We start from the raw sequence: 18904 nt of genomic DNA on the forward strand, positions 1-18904 counted from the left end.
AGCATAAAGCGGTGGAAGAAATCCCCGAGGTCTTGGGGTGCCCGGTGTGTTGGGTGGAGAAGGGGCGCTGGGGCAGGTAGGGGTGCTGAGGAGGGGGCGCCCGGGCGGGAGGGAGGTCTGGGCGGCGACATGGGCCCTTCGGCCGCGGGGCCGGATGCACCGGCTTGCCCGCACACAGAACCACCTCACCCACGTGGCGGGGGCCTGCTGACCTGGCCCCGATAACCGAACGTGGCTCGTAGGCGCGCGACGGCCTCCGAGACGTTGCTTAATTAGCGCCCGGCGCGTCAGGCGTTCCTCTAGGCCTGGCGTTTCCCAAGCCCGCGTCTCTTGGCTTCTTGCATCAGTATCGAGGTGAACACACCCTGGCAAGCAGTTCCACAGGTTGACTGTGCACTGCGTGAAGAAGAACTTTCTTGTATTAGTTTTAAACCTGCTCCCCATTAATTTCATTGGGTGTCCTCTAGTTCTTCTATCATGGGAACTAATAAATAACTTTTATTAAATAATGACACTCGAAGATTAGCAGAACCGTTTTTAATACCCCGCTCGATTGTTTTTAATCCCCCTTCCTGCCACCCCCGTTACAGCAGTTCATTTCCCTTCCTCTCGCTCTGGGACCAGCTGGGGGACGTGCCCACGGCCTGGTGGATGTCCCTGGCCGCCCTGAGGCCGGCTTTCATGGCCGTGTCGATCCAGCCGTGTTGTTGGGCGGTGTACTCCCCGGCGAAGTAGACCCTCCCTTCGTTCTGGTGCAGCGCCGCGGCGAAGTCAGTGAACTGGTAGGGGGTCAAGGAGACGTAGGCGCCCATCGAATACTTGTCTTGGCCCCATTTCTTGACTACGTGTTTGTCGCAGACCTTCTGGACGTAGCTCTTGGGCAGCTGGTGGATTTTGGCCAGGTCCTCGCGCACCAGGTCCGCGCACATCTCGTCACTGAGGGAGTTGAAGAAGTCTGCGTCGTCATCCACCGTGTAGGACGCCAGCACCACCCCCACCCCGCTGGAGAAATTGTGGCTGGGGTAGTAGATGTTTCGGGCCGGGTGGCCCGTGACCGACTTCCCGCCGAAGATCCCGTCCAGCTCCCAGAACCGCTTCCGGCAGGCCAGAAAAATCTTCACGTCCTTCGAGAAGTGGACAGAGCGCAGGGCCCGGGTCTTGCTGGGTGACAGAGGCGGGGAGAACTTAATGAGCCGGACGGCTTTGGCCGCGGTGGCCACCAGGACGTAGTCGGCCGTCTCCGACAAAGGCAGCGGGGCGTGCGGCTTGTGGTAGAACACCCTCACTCCGTCGCCGTCTTGTATTATCCTCACCACCGGGGCCTGGAATCGGATGTCTCTCTTCAAAGACCGATAGAACGCCTCTGGGAGTTTATCGAAGCCCCCGGTGATCTCGTCAAGCCTGAAAGAAAAGATGAGGAAGGAAAGGAGGGAAGAGGACGGTGGAAGAATTGCAGGTCTCTGAGGGTACGTCTACACTACAGAGGAAGATCGAAGTGGCTTCCAGGGTTCGAATGAGCGGGTCTAGCTAATTTGAACTGACAGGGACTGTCATGAACAGGGGGAGAGCTGACTAGCACTCGGTGACTAAGGGGTTAACTCAGGTACCTAGCAAAGGTGTCAGCCCTGGGGCCTGGAGAACCATTCGAGTTAGAGGGTTGAAATTTGAATTGGATAGAGATTCCCTGCCTGCTTGCTTTGGGTGTGTCTAGACGACAGGGTTTTGTCGACAAAACTAGACCTGCGTCTACGCTGCCGCCGAATTCTGTCGACAGAACGCGGCAGTTTTGTCGACGGCGGTAAACCTCGTTCGACGAGGAACAACAACTTTTGTCGCCAGAGTTCTGTCGCCAGAAGGCGTTTTTGCAGCTACACTGTCCTTTGCGTCTACACTGTCATGTCAACAAAGCGGCTTGCTTTGTCTTCAGAACTGGATGTCGTCTAGACGCTCTTTGTCAACAGAAGCTTCGTTGACAGTATGGGTATGTCTAGACTACAGGCTTTTGTCGACAGACGTTTTGTCGACAGATAGGATGTGTCTAGACTACAGGGTGCTGTCGACAAAAGTTCACTTTTGTCGACAAAACGATACCTGTGTCTACACTGCCACTGAGTTCTGTCGACACAATGTCGACAGAACTCAGCAGTTTTGTCAACAGTTGTAAACCTCATTCTACGAGGAATAACGCCTTTTGTCGCCAGAGTTCTGTTGACAGAAGGCGTTATTGCATCTACACTGTCTTTTGCGTCTACACTGTCATGTCAACAAAGCGGCTTGCTTTGTCTACAGAACTGGATGTCGTCTAGATGCTGTTTGTCAATAGAAGCTTTGTCAACAGTATCTGTCGACGAAACTTCTGTCGACAAAAGCCTGTAGTGTAGACATATCCATACTGTTAACAAAGCTTCTGTTGACAAAGAGCGTCTAGACGACATCTAGTTCAGTCAAAAAAGCAAGCCACTTTGTGGACATGAGAGTGTAGACTCAAAGGACAGTGTAGATGTAATAACGTCTCCTGGAGACAGAACTCTGTCAACAAAAGGAGTTATTCCTCATCGAATGAGGTTTACCGCCATCGACAAAACTGGCAAGTTCTGTCAAAGTTATGACAACAGAACTCGGTGGAAGTGTAGACGCAGGTCTAGTTTTGTCGACAAAAGTCCACCTTTGTCGACAAAACCCTGTCACTAAGGGTACGTCTAGACTACAGAGTTTTGTCGACAGAAGTTTTGTCGACAGATACTGTCGACAAAGCTTCTGTCGACAAAGAGCGTCTACACTACATTCAGTTCTGTTGACAAAGCAAGCTGCTTTGTCGACATGGCAGTGTAGACGCAAGGACAGTTTACATGCAATAACACCTTCTGTCGACAGAACTCTGTCGACAGAAGGCGTTATGCCTCGTAAAATGAGGTTTACCAGCGTCGACAAAACTGCTGAGTTCTGTCGACGTTATGTCGACAGAACTCAGCGGTAGTGTAGATGCAGGTATAGTTTTGTCGACAAAAGTCCACTTTTGTCGACAAAACTCTGTAGTCTAGACACACCCTTAGACACACACCTACTGTTGACAAAGCTTCTGTCAACAAAGAGCGTCTAGACGACAGCCAGTTCCGTCGACAAAGCAAGCCGCTTTGTCGACATAACAGTGTAGACGCAAAGGACAGTGTAGATGCAATAATGCTTTCTGGTGACAGAACTTCGTCAACAAAAGGTGTTATTCCTCGAAGAATGAGGTTTACCGCTGTCGACAAAACTGTCGACAGGACTCGGTGGTAGTGTAGACACAGGTCTAGTTTTGTTGACAAACATCCACCTTTTTCGACAAAACCCGGTCGTCTAGACACACCCCAGGTAAGAGGGAAAAGTAAATTCAGTTGCGTTCGGGATCATTTTGCTTTCTTGTGAGGTTTGGTTTGAATGGCTCTGTGCGATTCTCTGCCTCCTCTCTCCATTTATCATCAAAACCTTGCACCCAGAGACTTGACTCTGGGTTTTAATTTGTTTTCCTTGGTTGCTCTGTCACATCTAGCAATCAAGGATGCGTTCTCAAGTTTATCTTTTGTTTTGTAATTAAAATCCCATCTTTGAAGGTGACGAGTTGATTCTTGTGTCCTGGACGGTCTGTCTGTGGCTATCTGCAGACCTCGGACTGAGGGGTCTGCCGACAGTGGCCAACGCCAGGTGCCCCAGAGGGAGTGAACAGAATGGGGACGCCTCACATGATCCCTCCCCTGTCGCTGATTCCCAGCCTCTGACAAACAGAAACTGGAGATACTAGCCCTGCCCATCTTGATGGACCTATCCCAGTGCTTTTTTGAAGCCTGTTAAAGTCCTGGCCGTCACAGCATCCTGCGGCGAGGAGTTCCACAGGTTGACGGCATAGTGCATGAAGAAAAACGTCCTTTGGTTTGCTTTCAACCTGCTGCCTATTAAACCAAAGGTTCCCTCGAGAGACCAGAGGGGTGGACCCACATCGGTATTACAGACACTCTCGGTCAGAAGTTCATGACTGAATTCCCAACGAGAGCCCCCAGACGGCCACTTTCAGTAATGCCTCGTGAACGTGTCCCCTGCCCGGCATGGCTAGAGACATCCACTAAGGAAGCTCTGCTCCCTGGTGCCTGCTTCGAGATACACGTTCCTCCCCGTCTGCAACAAGGGAGGAAAGATTTTGCTTTGGCTTACCCTTGCTGGAATGCCACATGGTCCATGAGCGAGTAAAGGAAAGACACGTGAAAGCCGCCGTCTAAATTCATCAGGTCGCCGATCATGTTAACGGCTCCTCGACTTAATTTGCCTTCTTTAATCAAATATTCCTGGTCGGGAAGAGAGGCAGGGTTGAAAGGCCAGGATTTCAGTTCCAATGCACGAAGGAATTATTCGGGATCTGTCAGGTAGATGACCCCGCCGTGGGCGCAAAAACGCTTTGCGAACATCTCGCATCTCACACCTGACGAACTAAGCAACTATCCTTCTACAAAAGGGATGTCACACACCAACAAGGGTATGTCTACTCTACAGCGTTATTTCGAAATATCTAATTTCGAAATAGTTATTTTGAAATAACGCGTCTATACAGTGCTTATTTCGAAATAACGCGTCTATACAGCGCTTATTTCGAAAAAGCAATTCCTCGTGGAAGGAGGTTTACCCATTTCAAAAGAAGCCCTCCATTCTTTCGAATTAATTTCGAAACAGCAGTTGGCTTGTGTCGACGCTAGGAACGGTATTTCGAAATAACGGCTGTTATTTCGAAATAACTTTGCTGGGTAGACGTACCCTTACAGAGAGAGACTGCGGAACGGAAAGTCATCTGCAAGTTTGACCCAGTGACCCTGGGCCAGAATACCCTGGCTGGCGCATTACACAGCCAATTTCCCCTGCCTTTAACATCCGCATGTTCACATCAAATGCGACGAATAGGACGCATCTCTCCCACTTCATCAGTCGCATTACTACGGGTCCTACCCTTGACAGCTGCTTCGGCTGCTAGATACCTCTCTTGGTTTCCAACTCATCTGAGGAAGCGGGTTTTACCCACAAAAGCTCACGAGCCTGTATAGATTTGTGAGTTGCTAAGGGCTTTGGTTTTCAATTTGGGGGTCTAGATCGACCCTCTGGAGGGTCGATCTTCTCGTTAGTGTAGGTGTCAGAGGGGACGACTCACTTTTAATGATAATTAAAACATCTTATAAGCTACTTATATAAGAAAAACCGATGAATATCTGAACAGCCAGACACCCAGTGTCCTGTCTGCCCACAGTGGCCAATGCCAGGTGCTCCAGAGGGAGAGAATAGAACAGGGATTCAGCAAGTGACCCTCCTCTGTCGCCCATTTCCAGGCACAAAGAAGCGAGGAACACCCTCTCTGCCTATCCTGGCTAACAGTCATTTGATGAAGCTAACCTCCCTGAACGTATCCCGCTCTTTTTTGAACTCTGTTCAAGGCCTGGTCTCCACTGCGTCCTCTGGCAAGGAGTTCCACAGGTTAACGGTGCGCCACGTGAATGAATATGTAGCAATGAAGAGGCCCATGTACGGCCGCTGCAGCAAAGTCACAATTTTCTCAAGTCATAACCGTGGCAAGGTGCATGCTGGGGTATTATTTAAGGACTAACATATTTTTACCTGTGGTAAAAATTAGTCACCAGGGAGGCAGCGTCGAGGGGACGACTCATTTAAACCAGAGGGGCTTGTTCCTCTCCTGCACTCAGCCAGGAGGGAATGCAAGGGTCTCTAGTGCCTAACCTGGCCCCAGCCCAAAACAGAGGATCAAAATCGCTTGGAGGCAGAAAGCACGGTTCGAGTAGGCAGGAGACTTTCTTGCCGACGAATCGAGGCAGCAGACGGTTTTGGTATTCCCGGGGATGGGAGAAAGAACTCCTGACCCATCATCGAGGAAAACTCAAACCGGTAAGATGGGGCAGCCACATCTGTCTGCAGGATTCCAGCTGTGGGCGTCCCGTGGTTTTATAGAGAAGCAAGACGAGATTTTCTGTCTTCTTCTCGATCCCGTTTTTTAATGATTCCTAACATGCTGGTTGCTTTTGTGACGGCCGATGCGCAACGTTTTCGGAGAGCTCGCCGCCATGACTCCCAGATCTCTCTCGGGAGTAGCTGTCGCTAAATTAATCCCCCTCATATCGTACGGCTAGTTGGGATGACGTCTGGTTGGGCTGGCCTAGGGGGATTCGGACGTGATGCCTCCTTCCGTAGGAAGGAAGGCTTAGGGGGATGAGGTGAAAGGCACCAGCCGACCGGCCGGCATCAATTACCTTGATGGTAAAGGAGTCGTATTTCTCTTTCAAAGCCCTGCAGTCCGTAGTCACCTGGGGAGCAAGCAACAAAGCAGTCGTGTGAGCCACAGCCGGGCCTGTCCCTTTGCAGATCGGTGGTGTTCCCAATTTGCCACCGTGTACCTACAGACAGTATCTTGGGACGCGTGCCGTAAGAACAGCCTGACGGGGTCAAAGCCATCGATCCCTGTGTCCTGTCTGCCCACGGTATTGCTGGAGCTAACCTCCATGAGTGTATGTAGCTCTTTTTTGAGCTCCTGATCTTCACATCCTCCTGTGGCGAGGAGTTCCACAGGTAGACTGTGCACTGAGTGAAGAAATACTTCTTCCGAATTACTTTACTACGGCCTATTAATATAATTTGGCGACCCTCCTAGTTCCATCCCATTGGCAACGGGGGATGAACAGTTTTGGATTTCTTCTGCATTTTCTCCGGCACAAGACATGCCAGAAGGTGCCAAGAAGAGTATTTTCATCTTTCATAGCACCCAAGTGGTGAGGGCCTTCCGGCCGAGCCCCACTAGCCGAACGCGGCTTGTAGGCGCTCAACGGCCTCAGAGACGTTGCTTAATTAGTGCCCGGCTCGTCAGGCCACCGCCCCAGCACTCCTAGGCTCAGAATTTCCTCACCGCGGTGTCTCTTGGCTTCTTGCACCAGTGATCAGTGTGAACACACCCGGCTTAATCCCTGGCACCTAATCGCCTCATTACCACTTAATCGTCTCCCATGGCCTGATGTTGGCAGCGATCCCATGTCTGTGCTTCCATTCTGGGGGGGCACTTTCTTCCACTCACCCTGCCGGGGGACCGGCGCACCCCACTCCGGCGTGGGGCAGCCCCCCACGTATTCCTAAGCGCCCGCTGGCGAGGTTGTCCCTCGCATGGGGACGTTTTCTTTCTGTGCAAAACCCCCTTTTTCCGCAAGATCCTTTTTGGGGGCATAAGGATCTTGTGGAAAAAGGGGGTTTGCACACAAAAAAAGTCCCCGTGGCTTGTTTTCGTGCAAAAACCCCGGTGTGAAAATGGATTGGCAGAAAATATGCAAATGAGACCGGGACTCGTGCAAAGGAGATCACGCTTCGTGCAAAGGAGTCCCTCATTAGCATATTTTTTGCCGAGGAAACGCGTCGTGCAGACGTAGCCTCCGCGTGCAGGCTGGCTCGCGACATCACCCCCGTGCCCGCGTCCGTACCGTATCCAGCGTCTGATTATAAAGCGCGGTGGCGGATTTGCCCTTCTCCGAGGGAAGCACCGGGTACTCCAAGACGTCGGGGTCTTGCTCCACGTCGATATGCCTGGCCCGGACGTTGTTCACCAGATACCAGGTGTTGTCGTTGCTGCCGTAGAACGGGCTCAGCGGAAGTTTGTACTGGTGGATAAATTCATGCACAATCCTGAAGGAAGGAGAAAGCGTCAGAAGGGAGGTTTCCGCCGGGCCGGTCTCTCTCCCCAAGAGCCACAAGGAGTCCGGCGGGATTATAAAGAGCAACACATGGAGCAGGGAAGACGCTTTCGTGAGTGACAACTCACTTCCTCAGAGGCCGTAAGGGGGAAAAAAAAGGAAGGGTACAGAGATGGCAGTGTGGACTCAGAACTACAGAGACCTCAGAAGGTCAAGTCCAGCCCCCTGCTCTAGGCAGGACCAATCCCAACTAAATCAACCCGGCCAGGGCTTGGTCCAGCCGCGACTTAAACACCTCTAGGGACGGAGACTCCACTACTTCCCTAGGGAACCCATTCCAGCGCTTCCCCACCCGCCTCAGGAAATCGTTTTTCCTAATGTCCAACCTGGACCTCTCCCACCGCAACTTGAGCCCATTGCTCCTTGTTCTGCATCTGTCACTACTGAGAACAGCCTCTCTCCATCCTCTTTGGCACCCCCCTTCAGGGAGTTGAAGGCTGCTCTCAAATCCCCCCTCACTCTTCGCTTCTGCAGACTAAACAGACCCAAATCCCTCAGTCTCTCCTTGTAGATCATGTGCTCCAGCCCCCGAATTATTTTGGTCGCCCTCCGCTGGACCCTCTCCAATGCGCCCACGTCCTTTTTGTAGTGGGGGGCCCAAAACTGGACACAATACTCCAGATGTGGCCTCCCCAGAGCCGAATAAAGGGGAATAATGACATCTCTGGATCTGCTGGCAACGCTCCTCTTAATGCACCTAATATGCCATTCGCCTTCTTGGCTACAAGGGCGCCCTGGTGACTCATCTCCAGCTTCTCATCCATTGCAATCCCCAGGGTCCTTTTCTGCAGAACTGCCGCTCAGCCAGTCGGTCCCCAGCCTGTACCAATGCTTGGGATTCTTCCGTCCCAAGGGCAGGACTCTGCACTTGTCCTTGTTGAACCTCATCAGATTTCTTTTGGCCCAATCCTCTAATCTGTCCAGGTCACTCTGGACCCTTCCCTGCCCTCCAGCGTATCTACCCCTCCCCCCAGCTTAGTGTCATCTGCAAACTTGCTGAGGGTGCAATCCATCCCCTCCTTCAGTTCCTTCACAAAACTGGTCCCAGAACCAATCCTCGGGGCGCTCTGCTAGAAAACTCAGGGCGAATCCAATTAGTGTGGGTGTGGCGGATGAGACAGGGAGAGTAATTTCTGAATGGGAATTACCTCTTGCACTGGGAGAACCAGTCCCTGTTTCGGGATGGCGAAATTGGCCCACAAATTCCAGCTCGGCAGTTCCTCATAGAGGTCTGTTTTCACTGATTTTTTTTTTGCGTGAGAACGGCCCGAAACGGTTCATCTAGGGCGGTGAAAGTGCCCCCCGCGGTTGGGATTTTGGGGGCTGCTCTTGGGGAGGGCTGCGTGGCGTCCATTTCTTCGTGTGTGTGAAGGCCGTCGGGGATGACAGAGGGCGGAGGGGTGCGGCCGGAACGTGGCGGAAAATCTCACACGCGTAGCCGTGCACCTGAAGAAGCCTTTGACGGGACGGCTGATGCGGTGAAGTCACGGTGGTAGAGGGGTAGAGGAACTGGCCTCAGGGATCGGTTCCTGGATTAGCATTTCTATTGTGAGGTGTGACGTTGGGGGGGGGGGGGGAGTGTTTCTCTAGGGTTGCCAAGGGGGAGGGACTGTATGGGTGTGTCTAGACTACAGGGTTTTGTCAACAAAAGTCCACTGTCTACACCGTTGTTCATGTCGACAAAGCGGCTTGCTGTGTCGACAGAACTGGATGTCGCCTAGACGCTCTTTGTCGACAGAAGTTTTGTTGATAGATACTGCTGTAGAATGAGGTTTACCGCCGTCGACAAAACTGCTGCATTCTTCGATGTTCTGTCGACAGAACTCAGCGGTAGTGTAGACGTAGGTATCGTTCTGTCGACAAAAGTCCACTTTTGTCAACAAAACTCTGTAGTCTAGACACACCCAAATTGTTGACAAAAGCACGTAATCTAGACGTACCCTAAGGGTCCACTTTTGTCAACAAAACTATTCCTGCGTCTACACTGCCGCTGCGTTCTGGCACCATAACGTCGACAGAACTCAGCAGTTTTGTCAACAGCGGTAAACCTCATTCTGGGTACGTCTAGACTACAGGCTTTTGTCGACAGAAGTTTTGTTGACAGATACTGTCAACAATGCTTCTGTCAACAAAGAGCGAGTAGACAACATCCAGTTCTGTTGACAAAGCAAGCCGCTTTGTCGATATGACAGTGTAGACGCAGAAGACAGTGTAGATGCAATAACGCCTTCTGTTGGCAGTACTCTTTTGGTCAAAGACGTTATTCCTCATAGAATGAGGTTTACCGCCGTTGACAAAACTGCTGAGTTCTGTCGACGTTATGTCGACAGAACTCGGTGGCAGTGTAGACGCAGGTCTAGTTTTGTCAACAAAAGTCCACTTTTGTCGACAAAACCCTGTAGTCTAGACACACCCCTACTGTCGACAAAGCTTCCGTTGACAAAGAGCATCTAGACGACAGCCAGTTCTGTCGACAAAGCAAGCCGCTTTGTCGACAGGACAGTGTAGACGCAAAGGACAGTGTAGATGCAATCACGCCTTCTGGCAACAGTACTGTCGACAAAAGGCGTTATTCCTCGTAGAATGAGGTTTACCGCCGTTGACAAAACTCGGCGGCAGTCTAGACACACCCAAGGAGAGCAACAGAGTGCCTCTAGGCATTATCTACCCCCCCTGCTAACACCTCTTATGTCTGTAGCGGGTTCATTCACTTTTCGCACGACTTCTCACTTTTTTGCCCGGAGGACTCCCGCAGGGCAGCTTGTGGGGAAGTCACCCGCCTCTCCGACGTGCTCCCTTTGGGTGAAGTGCTCTCTTCAGGTCACTGCAGTGTCCACTCTGCTGTTTGTCTGCACCCCCTTCTGAGGGGGAGTCACTGTTCTTCTGGTACCCCCGGGGACCCCTAGCTCTTCCTGGGTGCACTCAGCTCCTTCCTGGAACACCCAGTTCCTCGGGCTGCCCGGTTCCCTCCTGCACCTCTGCCTTTGTGCCTTCTGGCCTACGGCTTCCCTTTAATCGAGCGCCCGCAGCCTACCGCAGCTGCCTCCCTGCAAGCCCCCGCTTTCATGACTGCCTCCATGGGCCTCAGGCCGGGTAGTCTGGGTTCGCTGGGCCCCAAGTCCGCGGCCCTGTGGGGGCAGACGGGCAGACCCCCCTCCTCCTCTCCGGAGCTGCACTTATAAGCTCCAGCTAGGGCCCCGTTAATTGCCCTCAGCTGGGCGTCTCCCCGACTCCAGGTCCCTTGACTCCAACACCCTGCCGCATGCCCCGACGAGGTTCCCAAACTTTTCGGCGTTGATTTTTGAGCAACCCGCACGCCCCCCCAAAATAGCAGCAAAACTTGTTGAGGAAAAAAAAAAGGACCGGACCGAGGCAGCAAAACGTGATGAGGGGCTGGGGGCTGGGTTGCCTTGCACCCCCCCTGGAATTTCTTCATGCCCCCCAGTTTGGGAACCCATGACCTCTTCTAGGTGACTCCACCGGGTGCCCTGGCAGCCAAGCCAGCTAACGGCGTATCGGGGTGCGTTAGGAGGAGCATGACCAGCAGATCTAGGGAGTAACTGGACGACCTGCTCCATTCCACGTCCGACGGACATAAAAGCCGAGTGCCATGTAAGTAAGACCTCTTCGAACCCGCCCCATCTGCTTCATGTAGCGTGGACAGGCCGACAATTCCCCCTCCCATGTTTTCCCTCTTTTTCTGCTATTTATTTCGCCACCTGCACCTCTTCGCTCCGGTCATCTGAAGAAGAAGGCTATGCCCACGAACGCTCATGAAATGTTCAAGAAAGATGTGGAGAAATCGGAGAGGGCCCAGAGAAGAGCAACAAGAATGATGAAAGGTCTAGAGAACATGACCTATGAAGTCCTTGCTCTGCGACAGGGGAACACGGGCCGGTTTGCCCAATGGGACCTACTGAGGCCTGTTTTCGTGTCGAGATTGTTCTTGATTTGATGCACCAGCAAAGGAAAGAGGCAAAGCGTCAAATTCACAGCTGTGTTGTGAGCAAGACACGAGAAGTCGTTCTTCCGCTCTGCTCTGCACTGGTTAGGCCTCCGTTGGAGTCTTGTGTCCAGTTCTGGGCAGCGCATTTCAGGAAAGATGTGGAGAAATCGGAGAAGGTCCAGAGAAGAGCAACAAGAACGATGCAAGGTCGAGAGAACAGGAGCTAGGAGGGGAGGCTGAAAGAATCGGGTTTGTTTAGTTTGGAAAGGAGAAGACGGAGGGGGACAGGAGAGCGGTTTTCAGGCGTGACAAGGAGGAGGGAGAAAACTTGTTCATCTTGGCCTCTGAGGATAGGAGAAGAAGCAATGGGCTTAAACTGCAGCAAGGGAGGTTTAGGTTGGACATTAAGAAAAAGTTCCCAACTGTCAGGGTGGTTAAACACTGGAATAAATTGCCCAGGGAGGTTGTGGAATCCCCATCCCTGGAGATATTGAAGAGCAGGTTAGATAAATGTCTCTCAGGGATGGTCTAGACAGTATTTGGTCCTGCCATGAGGGCAGGGGACTGGACTTGATGACCTCTCGAGGTCCCTGCCAGTCCTAGTGTTCTATGATTCTATGATACCATCTACAGGCAGTCCCCGGGTTACGTACAAGAGAGGGACTGTAGGTTTGTTCTTAAGTTGAATCTGTATGTAAGTCAGAACTGGCTCCAGATTGAGCCGCTGCTGAATCTGGATGCCAGTTCTGACTTACATACAGATTCAACTTAAGAACCCCAAGCGTCCCCAAGTCAGCTGCTGCTGAAACTGATCAGCGGCTGATTCCAGGAAGCCCGGGGCAGAGCAACTCTGCCTCGGGCTTCCTGTAGTCAGCGCTGGTCAGTTTCAGCAGAAGCTGACTTGGGGACGCCTGGGGCAAAGCAGCTGGGGTGCTGCCGGGTTGGTCCAGTAGTGCCCAGAGCGGCGCTGTGGGACCAACCGGCAGCGCCCCAGCTGCTCTGTCCCAGGGTCCACAACAAAAGCCTGGTCTGCTGGGAGGGGGGGGGGCACACTAGCTGCGCCCCCCCCAGAAGACCAGGGACACGGGGAGCAAAGCCGCAGCGGCAGCGGGGTGCCGCGCCTCTGAGGCTTTGCTCTGGCAAAGCCTCAGAGGCGCGGGACCCCGCCGGGGCTGCGGCTTCGCTCCCGGTGTCCCTGGTCTGCTGGAGACGGTCTCCAGCAGACCAGGGGCACCAGGAGCAGCTTTTCTCGCCCCGGAGGTCGAGGTGGCGGATCGCTGCCTGCGAGCTCCGGGGCGAGAGAGCCCCGTTCGTAAGTCGGATCCGCGTAAGTCGGGGACTGCCTGTATATGTTTTCTTAGTCTCTAAGGAGCTGCAGGACTAGTTGCTGTTTTTTAAGTTTGGTTTTCAGTTACAGACGAACACGGCTCCCCCCCTGAAACTTTTGTTCCCTGTTTTCAGCTCTGCGGGGGCCACATCTGGAGTATTGTGTCCAAATTCTGGGCACCCCCGCTATAGGAAGAATGGGGACGCATTGGAGAAGGGCCGGCGGAGGGTGAACAAAACGATTTGGGGGCTGGAGCACATGACCTACGAGGAGAGGCTGAGGGATTCGGGTTTGTTCAGTCTGCAGAAGCGAAGAGTGAGGGGGGATTTGAGAGCAGCCTGCAACTTCCTGAAGGGGGGTCCAAAGAGGATGGAGAGAGGCTGTTCTCAGTGGGGCAGAACGAGGAGCAATGGTTTCAAGTTGCAGTGGGGGAGGTCGAGGTTGGAGATTAGGAAAAACGATTTCCCGAGGCGGGTGGGGAAGCGCCGGGACGGGTTCCCTAGGGAGGGGGTGGAATCTCCATCCCTAGAGGTTTTTCAGTCCCGGCTTGACCAAGCCCTGGCTGGGCTGATTGAGTGGGGTTGGCCCTGCCTTGGGCCAGAGGCTGGACTCGATGGCTCCTGACGTCTTTTCTAGCTCTTGGATTCTCGGATTACCTACAGCTCCCGGCTAAAACCTCGCCTGCCCAACACGAACATCTACAAAACGCCCTAAACAATTAACGTTTGGACACAATCAGGCTGATGAAGTTGCCACAACTCAGTTCAGTCTATGGCTACCGCTGCGTGGAGATTTCTTTCCCCGCACGCAGACTGACTCTTGGATGCTAAGCAATTAACCCACACGAGGCAGCAATGGGAGATTTTAAGCAGCTCCAATGTCAGCCTTCGGAGTGTTTTTCCCCTCTATGATCACCAAAATTTTTATATTGAGACGTCCGCTGCTCTGAACAAGGTTGGTGGGCAATATTCCTGCTAACCCTTTCCATCCACGTGTAGAATTTTCCCATCCATGTGCAAACATTTCCCATCGATGTGCGGAATAATTTTTTGACGTGCGCTGAGGCATGTGCACCACTCGCCACTATACAAAAGCTAGCTGGGGGCGGGCTGCCTCAGCTGGGCGGCATTGGAATCTCTCCTGAGCAGCCGCCCAAGCCCTCCGCTTCCAGGGAACACAGTCGGTGGGGCGGGAGAGTAAACGGTATATTACCTGTGGTCTCGGGGCAGACGCATGGCTCCCAGCTCCGCATACCAGTCATCTTCTCGGTGGGTCAAGATGCGTCCTCCGACCCGGTTACTGGCTTCCAGGATCGTGATCTAAGAATACAACACAGGTCGGGTGACCACATGTCTCGTTTTGGCCGGGAGAATCCAGTTTTTACGTTCTGTACCGGTCACCCTGAGTTTCTTTTCCCCCCAAAGGAGACATTTTTATCCCCCTGGCTTTTGTCGATTAACCCACAACCTTTCCTCCGTGAAAGGTCGTCCAGGAAAGAGCATTCCTCTTGCATAACAGTCATTTCAGACACAAGGTAACCTGACTGGGTACGCACGGCTTCAATTTGGAACTTCAGAGAACTCGAGCAAAGTCTGAAAGTGCAGTTTCCAGAATCCTGCATGAGTATTCTTTTATTCCGACATTGACTACCCAAGTATGGCCGATTTCCACTGTGTGACTTTTCCCGATCTATCAATTTATCTCCACACACCCCTTCTATCTATCTATCTGTGTGTCTGCCTGTCTGTCTATCTATCTCCTCACATCCCATCCATCTATCTATCTATCTATCTATCTATCTATCTATCTATCTATCTATCTATCTATCTATCTATCTATCTATCTATCTATCTATCTATCTATCTATCTATCTCCTCACATCCCATCTATCTATCTATCTATCTATCTATCTATCTATCTATCTATCTATCTATCTATCTATCCCCACACACCCCCTCTATCTATCTATCTATCTATCTATCTATCTATCTATCTATCTATCTATCTATCTATCTATCTATCTATCTATCATCTCCATAAACAACTTTTTTTCTTTATTTCCATGATGTGTGTGTTGGAAAGAATTCACTATTCTTTTAAGCTGCAAAATAACAAACCTGTAAATACAACATATTAAGATAATTAACAGTATTTCTTTCTTTCTTTCTTTCTTTCTTTCTTTCTTTCTTTCTTTCTTTCTTTCTTTCTTTCTTTCTTTCTTTCTTTCTTTCTTTCTTTCTTTCTTTCTTTCTTTCTTTCTTTCTTTCTGTTCACCCTGCTTACTTAAGCTCACTTTGTTGAGTTCTTCAGCACCATTTCCACTATTAAAAACCACGCTAGGACTGTTTCAGAGGAGGCCTGGCTCCCCGGCCTGTCTCTAGATCCTCTTGGTTGTTACAATTACCTGGCAGCCCGCGTCTTTCAGCAGCTTGGCAGCCGTGAGGCCGCCGATGCCGGCTCCGACGATCACCACTTTCTTGGAGCACTCGCCCTTCAAGCCGTTTTTGGCCAGTTTCACCAGCTCCTCGTAGTCGGAGTCCACGAAGCATTTCTCCCAGTCGTGGCGTGGGAGAGGGAGACTCTGCGAGCCCGGGAAGGCCGCCAGGAGGAAGAATGGAAGCAGCGCTGGAGACAGAGAAGTGGAAAAAACCATCAAACAAAACCAAACAGACAACGCCCATGGGCGAAGCAGACTCATTTTCCGAGATTAGGCAGCTCCCTCTACTATGGCTGTGTCCCTCCTCGGCCCCACCCGAGGAAGAGGCCCCCTGCCTCCCACGTGGACGCTGGATATTAACCGCCCGGGCACGTTGGTACAATCAGACACAAGCAGCGGGCAAACTCTTGGAAGGGAAGTCGGCTCTCTGAGCCTCTTGCTGTTCATGCGTTCTTATCAACTGCACAATGTAAGCACACGAGCGGGTTTCGCCAGCATGGCTTGGGGGAGCTCAGGGCGGTGGGGGGGGGGGGGTTCAGGAGTCAGGGTAGGGTAGGGATCACGGTTGCTAACCATCAGTAAATTTATGGACAGTCCGTAAAAAAAATGAGCCGAAATTGGACGTGGCCATAAAGCCCGTAAAAAAATGTAGGTGTTGGTAAATTTTGTAAAAGTGCAATACAATTTCCCAAAACAGCAAGTCTCCTATAGCGTTTGAATGTCTCCTGTGCTGCTTCTCCCATTTTCCTGCGGCGCAACGGAAATTGGACGTGTTAGTTGCTCATTGATGGGTAACAGTGTCAGTGTTCGGACATAGATAAGAACATAAGAACGTCAGTATTCGGATGTAGATAAGAACATAAGAACGGCCGTACTGGGTCGGACCAAAGGTCCATCTAGCCCAGTAGCCTGTCTGCCGACAGTGGCCAGCACCAGGTGCCCCAGAGAGGGTGGACCGAAGACAATGATCAAGCGATTTGTCTCCTGCCATCCCTCTCCAGCCTCTGACAAACAGAGACCAGGAGCACCAATTCTATCCCCTGGCTAATAGCCTTTTATGGACCTAACCTCCATGAAATGATCTAGCTTCTCTTTAAACTCTGTTCTAGTCCTGTTCACAGCCTCCTCTGGCGAGGAGTTCCACAGGTTGACTACACGCTGTGTGAAGAAGAACTTTCGCTTGTTAGTTTTAAACCTGCTACCTATTAATTTCATTTGGTGCCCTCTAGTTCTATTATGGGAACTACTAAATAACTTCTTTATTTACCCTCTTCATACTACTCATGATTTTACAGACCTCTATCCTATCTCCTCTCAGTCTCCTCTTTTGGAAAACAACCACAAAATGGAAAACTTCCAGGACCATGACTAACTAAATATAAGTGAGTTAAATTGCATATTTAATTGCATATTTTTCTAGTGATGTGTGAGTGACAACGTGTACTTTTCACTTTGAGCCATTTATGGCATTTTAATAGAGTATACAAATTATGTCCGTCAAAAAATGTGTCTGTCCGTAAATCTTTCCAATTTTGTCTGCAAATGAAATTTCGGTGGGTTAGCAACCCTGGCAGGGGTTGGGAGATATGGGGGGGGGAGGGTGTCCAGGGAGGAACTAGTGAACTTCAAAAAGTGACAAAGCCGGCCGGACCTATTTGCACAACGCCGATCTTGTGAAAGAGCCATTCAAGGGATGTGGAAGCTTTTTTACTGCCATTTACCAACACCAAGCGTAGACTGTCAATTTCTCAATGTACCGTGTTAATTGACAGGAGTCCACAACCTCCCTGGGCAATTTATTCCAGTGTTTCACCACCCGACAGTTAGGAAGTTTTTCTTCATGTCTAACCTCAACCTCCCTCGCTGCCGTTTCAGCCCCTTGCTGCCTGTCCTGTCCTCGGAGGTGAAAGAGAATCGGTTTTCTCCCTCCTCCTTGTAAGAATCTTTTATGTCCTGGAAAACCACGTCCCCAGACTAAACAAACCCAATGTTTGTCAGCCTTCCCTCCTAGCTCTGGGTTTGTAACCCTTTCAAAGCAGTTTCGGTCATGTCTTTGGTCACAGAATCGTAGAGCTGGAAGAGACGTCAGAAGGTCATCAAGTCTAGCCCCGTGGCCAAGGTAGGACCAACCCAACTCAATCAACCCAGCCAGGGCTTGGTCAAGCCGAGACTTAAACACCTCTAGGGATGGAGACTCCACCCCCTCCATAGGGAACCCAGCCCAGCGCTCCCCACCCGCCTAGGGAAATCATTTTTCCTAATATCCAACCTCGACCTCCTCTAATTCAACTTGAGACAGTTGCTTCTTATTCTGCCATCTGCCACCACGGAGAACAGCCTCTCTCCGTCCTCTTTGGAACCTCCCTTCAGGAAGTTAAAGGCTGCTCTCAAATCCCCCCTCACTCTTCGCTTCTGCAGACTCAACAGACCCAAATCCCTCGGCCTCTCCTCGTAGGTCATGCGCTCCAGCCCCCAAATCATTTTGGTCGCCCTCCACTGGACCCTCTCCAATGCACCCACATCCTTCCTGTAATTGTGCCCCTGTATTGCCAAGAGACAATGGTTCCTCCCTTGAGGGATTCGGAGGCAATAAACACGCACGTTGGGTGAAAGCTTGAAGATTTTACTCAGCAAATATTAGGGGAAAATACAATGCTTCATATTAGAGTCAAATACAACGAAGCAAATCTTAGAATAAAAATACAACCCTAAGCAAACCTCAAAATAAAATGCAATGCTTACTAACCAATGCAATGTTTATTACGCCAAAGCCAACCTCAGAATAAAATGCAAAGCTTACTAAACCAATGCAAAGCTCATGAAGCCGAAGCAAAGCTCAGGATAAAATGCAATGCTTACTAAACCAATGCAAAGCTTATGAAGCCGATGCAAACCTTAGAATAAAATGCAATGCTTTCTAAACCAATGCAAAGCTCATGAAGCCGATGCAAACCTTAGAATAAAATGCAATGCTTTCTAAACCAATGCAAAGCTCATGAAGCCGATGCAAACCTTAGAATAAAATGCAATGCTTACTAAACCAATGCAAAGCTTATGAAGCCAAAGCAAACCTCAGAATAAAATGCAATGCTTACTAACCAATGCAAAGCTTATGAAGCCGATGCAAACCTCAGAATAAAATGCAATGCTTACTAACCAATGCAAAGCTTATGAAGCCGATGCAAACCTTAGAATAAAATGCAATGCTTATTAAACCAATGCAAAGCTCATGAAGCCGAAGCAAACCTTAGAATAAAATGCAATGCTTACTAACCAATGCAAAGCTTATGAAGCCGAAGCAAACCTCAGAATAAAATGCAATGCTTACTAACCAGTGCAAAGCTTATGAAGCCGATGCAAACCTCAGAATAAAATGCAATGCTTACTAACCAATGCAAAGCTTATGAAGCCGATGCAAACCTCAGAATAAAATG

General features: G+C 50.8%; 1 protein-coding gene across 3 annotated transcripts in view; it reads right to left on the reverse strand.

Moving 5' to 3' along the window:
* Positions 1-521: 521 nt before the first annotated feature.
* LOC102456958 (L-amino-acid oxidase-like) overlaps positions 522-18904 on the reverse strand; it is a 32876-nt gene continuing 14493 nt past the window's right edge. For all 3 annotated transcript variants that reach the window (XM_075913632.1, XM_014573641.3, XM_075913633.1), the window contains exons 2-7: positions 15438-15658; positions 14246-14352; positions 7491-7692; positions 6279-6332; positions 4189-4319; positions 522-1401 (exon numbers count right to left, since the gene is read on the reverse strand). In XM_075913632.1, the coding sequence (XP_075769747.1) occupies positions 585-1401; positions 4189-4319; positions 6279-6332; positions 7491-7692; positions 14246-14352; positions 15438-15658 (1532 nt within the window). In that variant the 3' untranslated portion in view covers positions 522-584. The remainder of the gene's footprint in view (positions 1402-4188; positions 4320-6278; positions 6333-7490; positions 7693-14245; positions 14353-15437; positions 15659-18904) is intronic.

This window comes from Pelodiscus sinensis, chromosome 32 (genome assembly GCF_049634645.1).
Source record: "Pelodiscus sinensis isolate JC-2024 chromosome 32, ASM4963464v1, whole genome shotgun sequence".
NCBI lineage: Eukaryota > Metazoa > Chordata > Testudines > Trionychidae > Pelodiscus > Pelodiscus sinensis.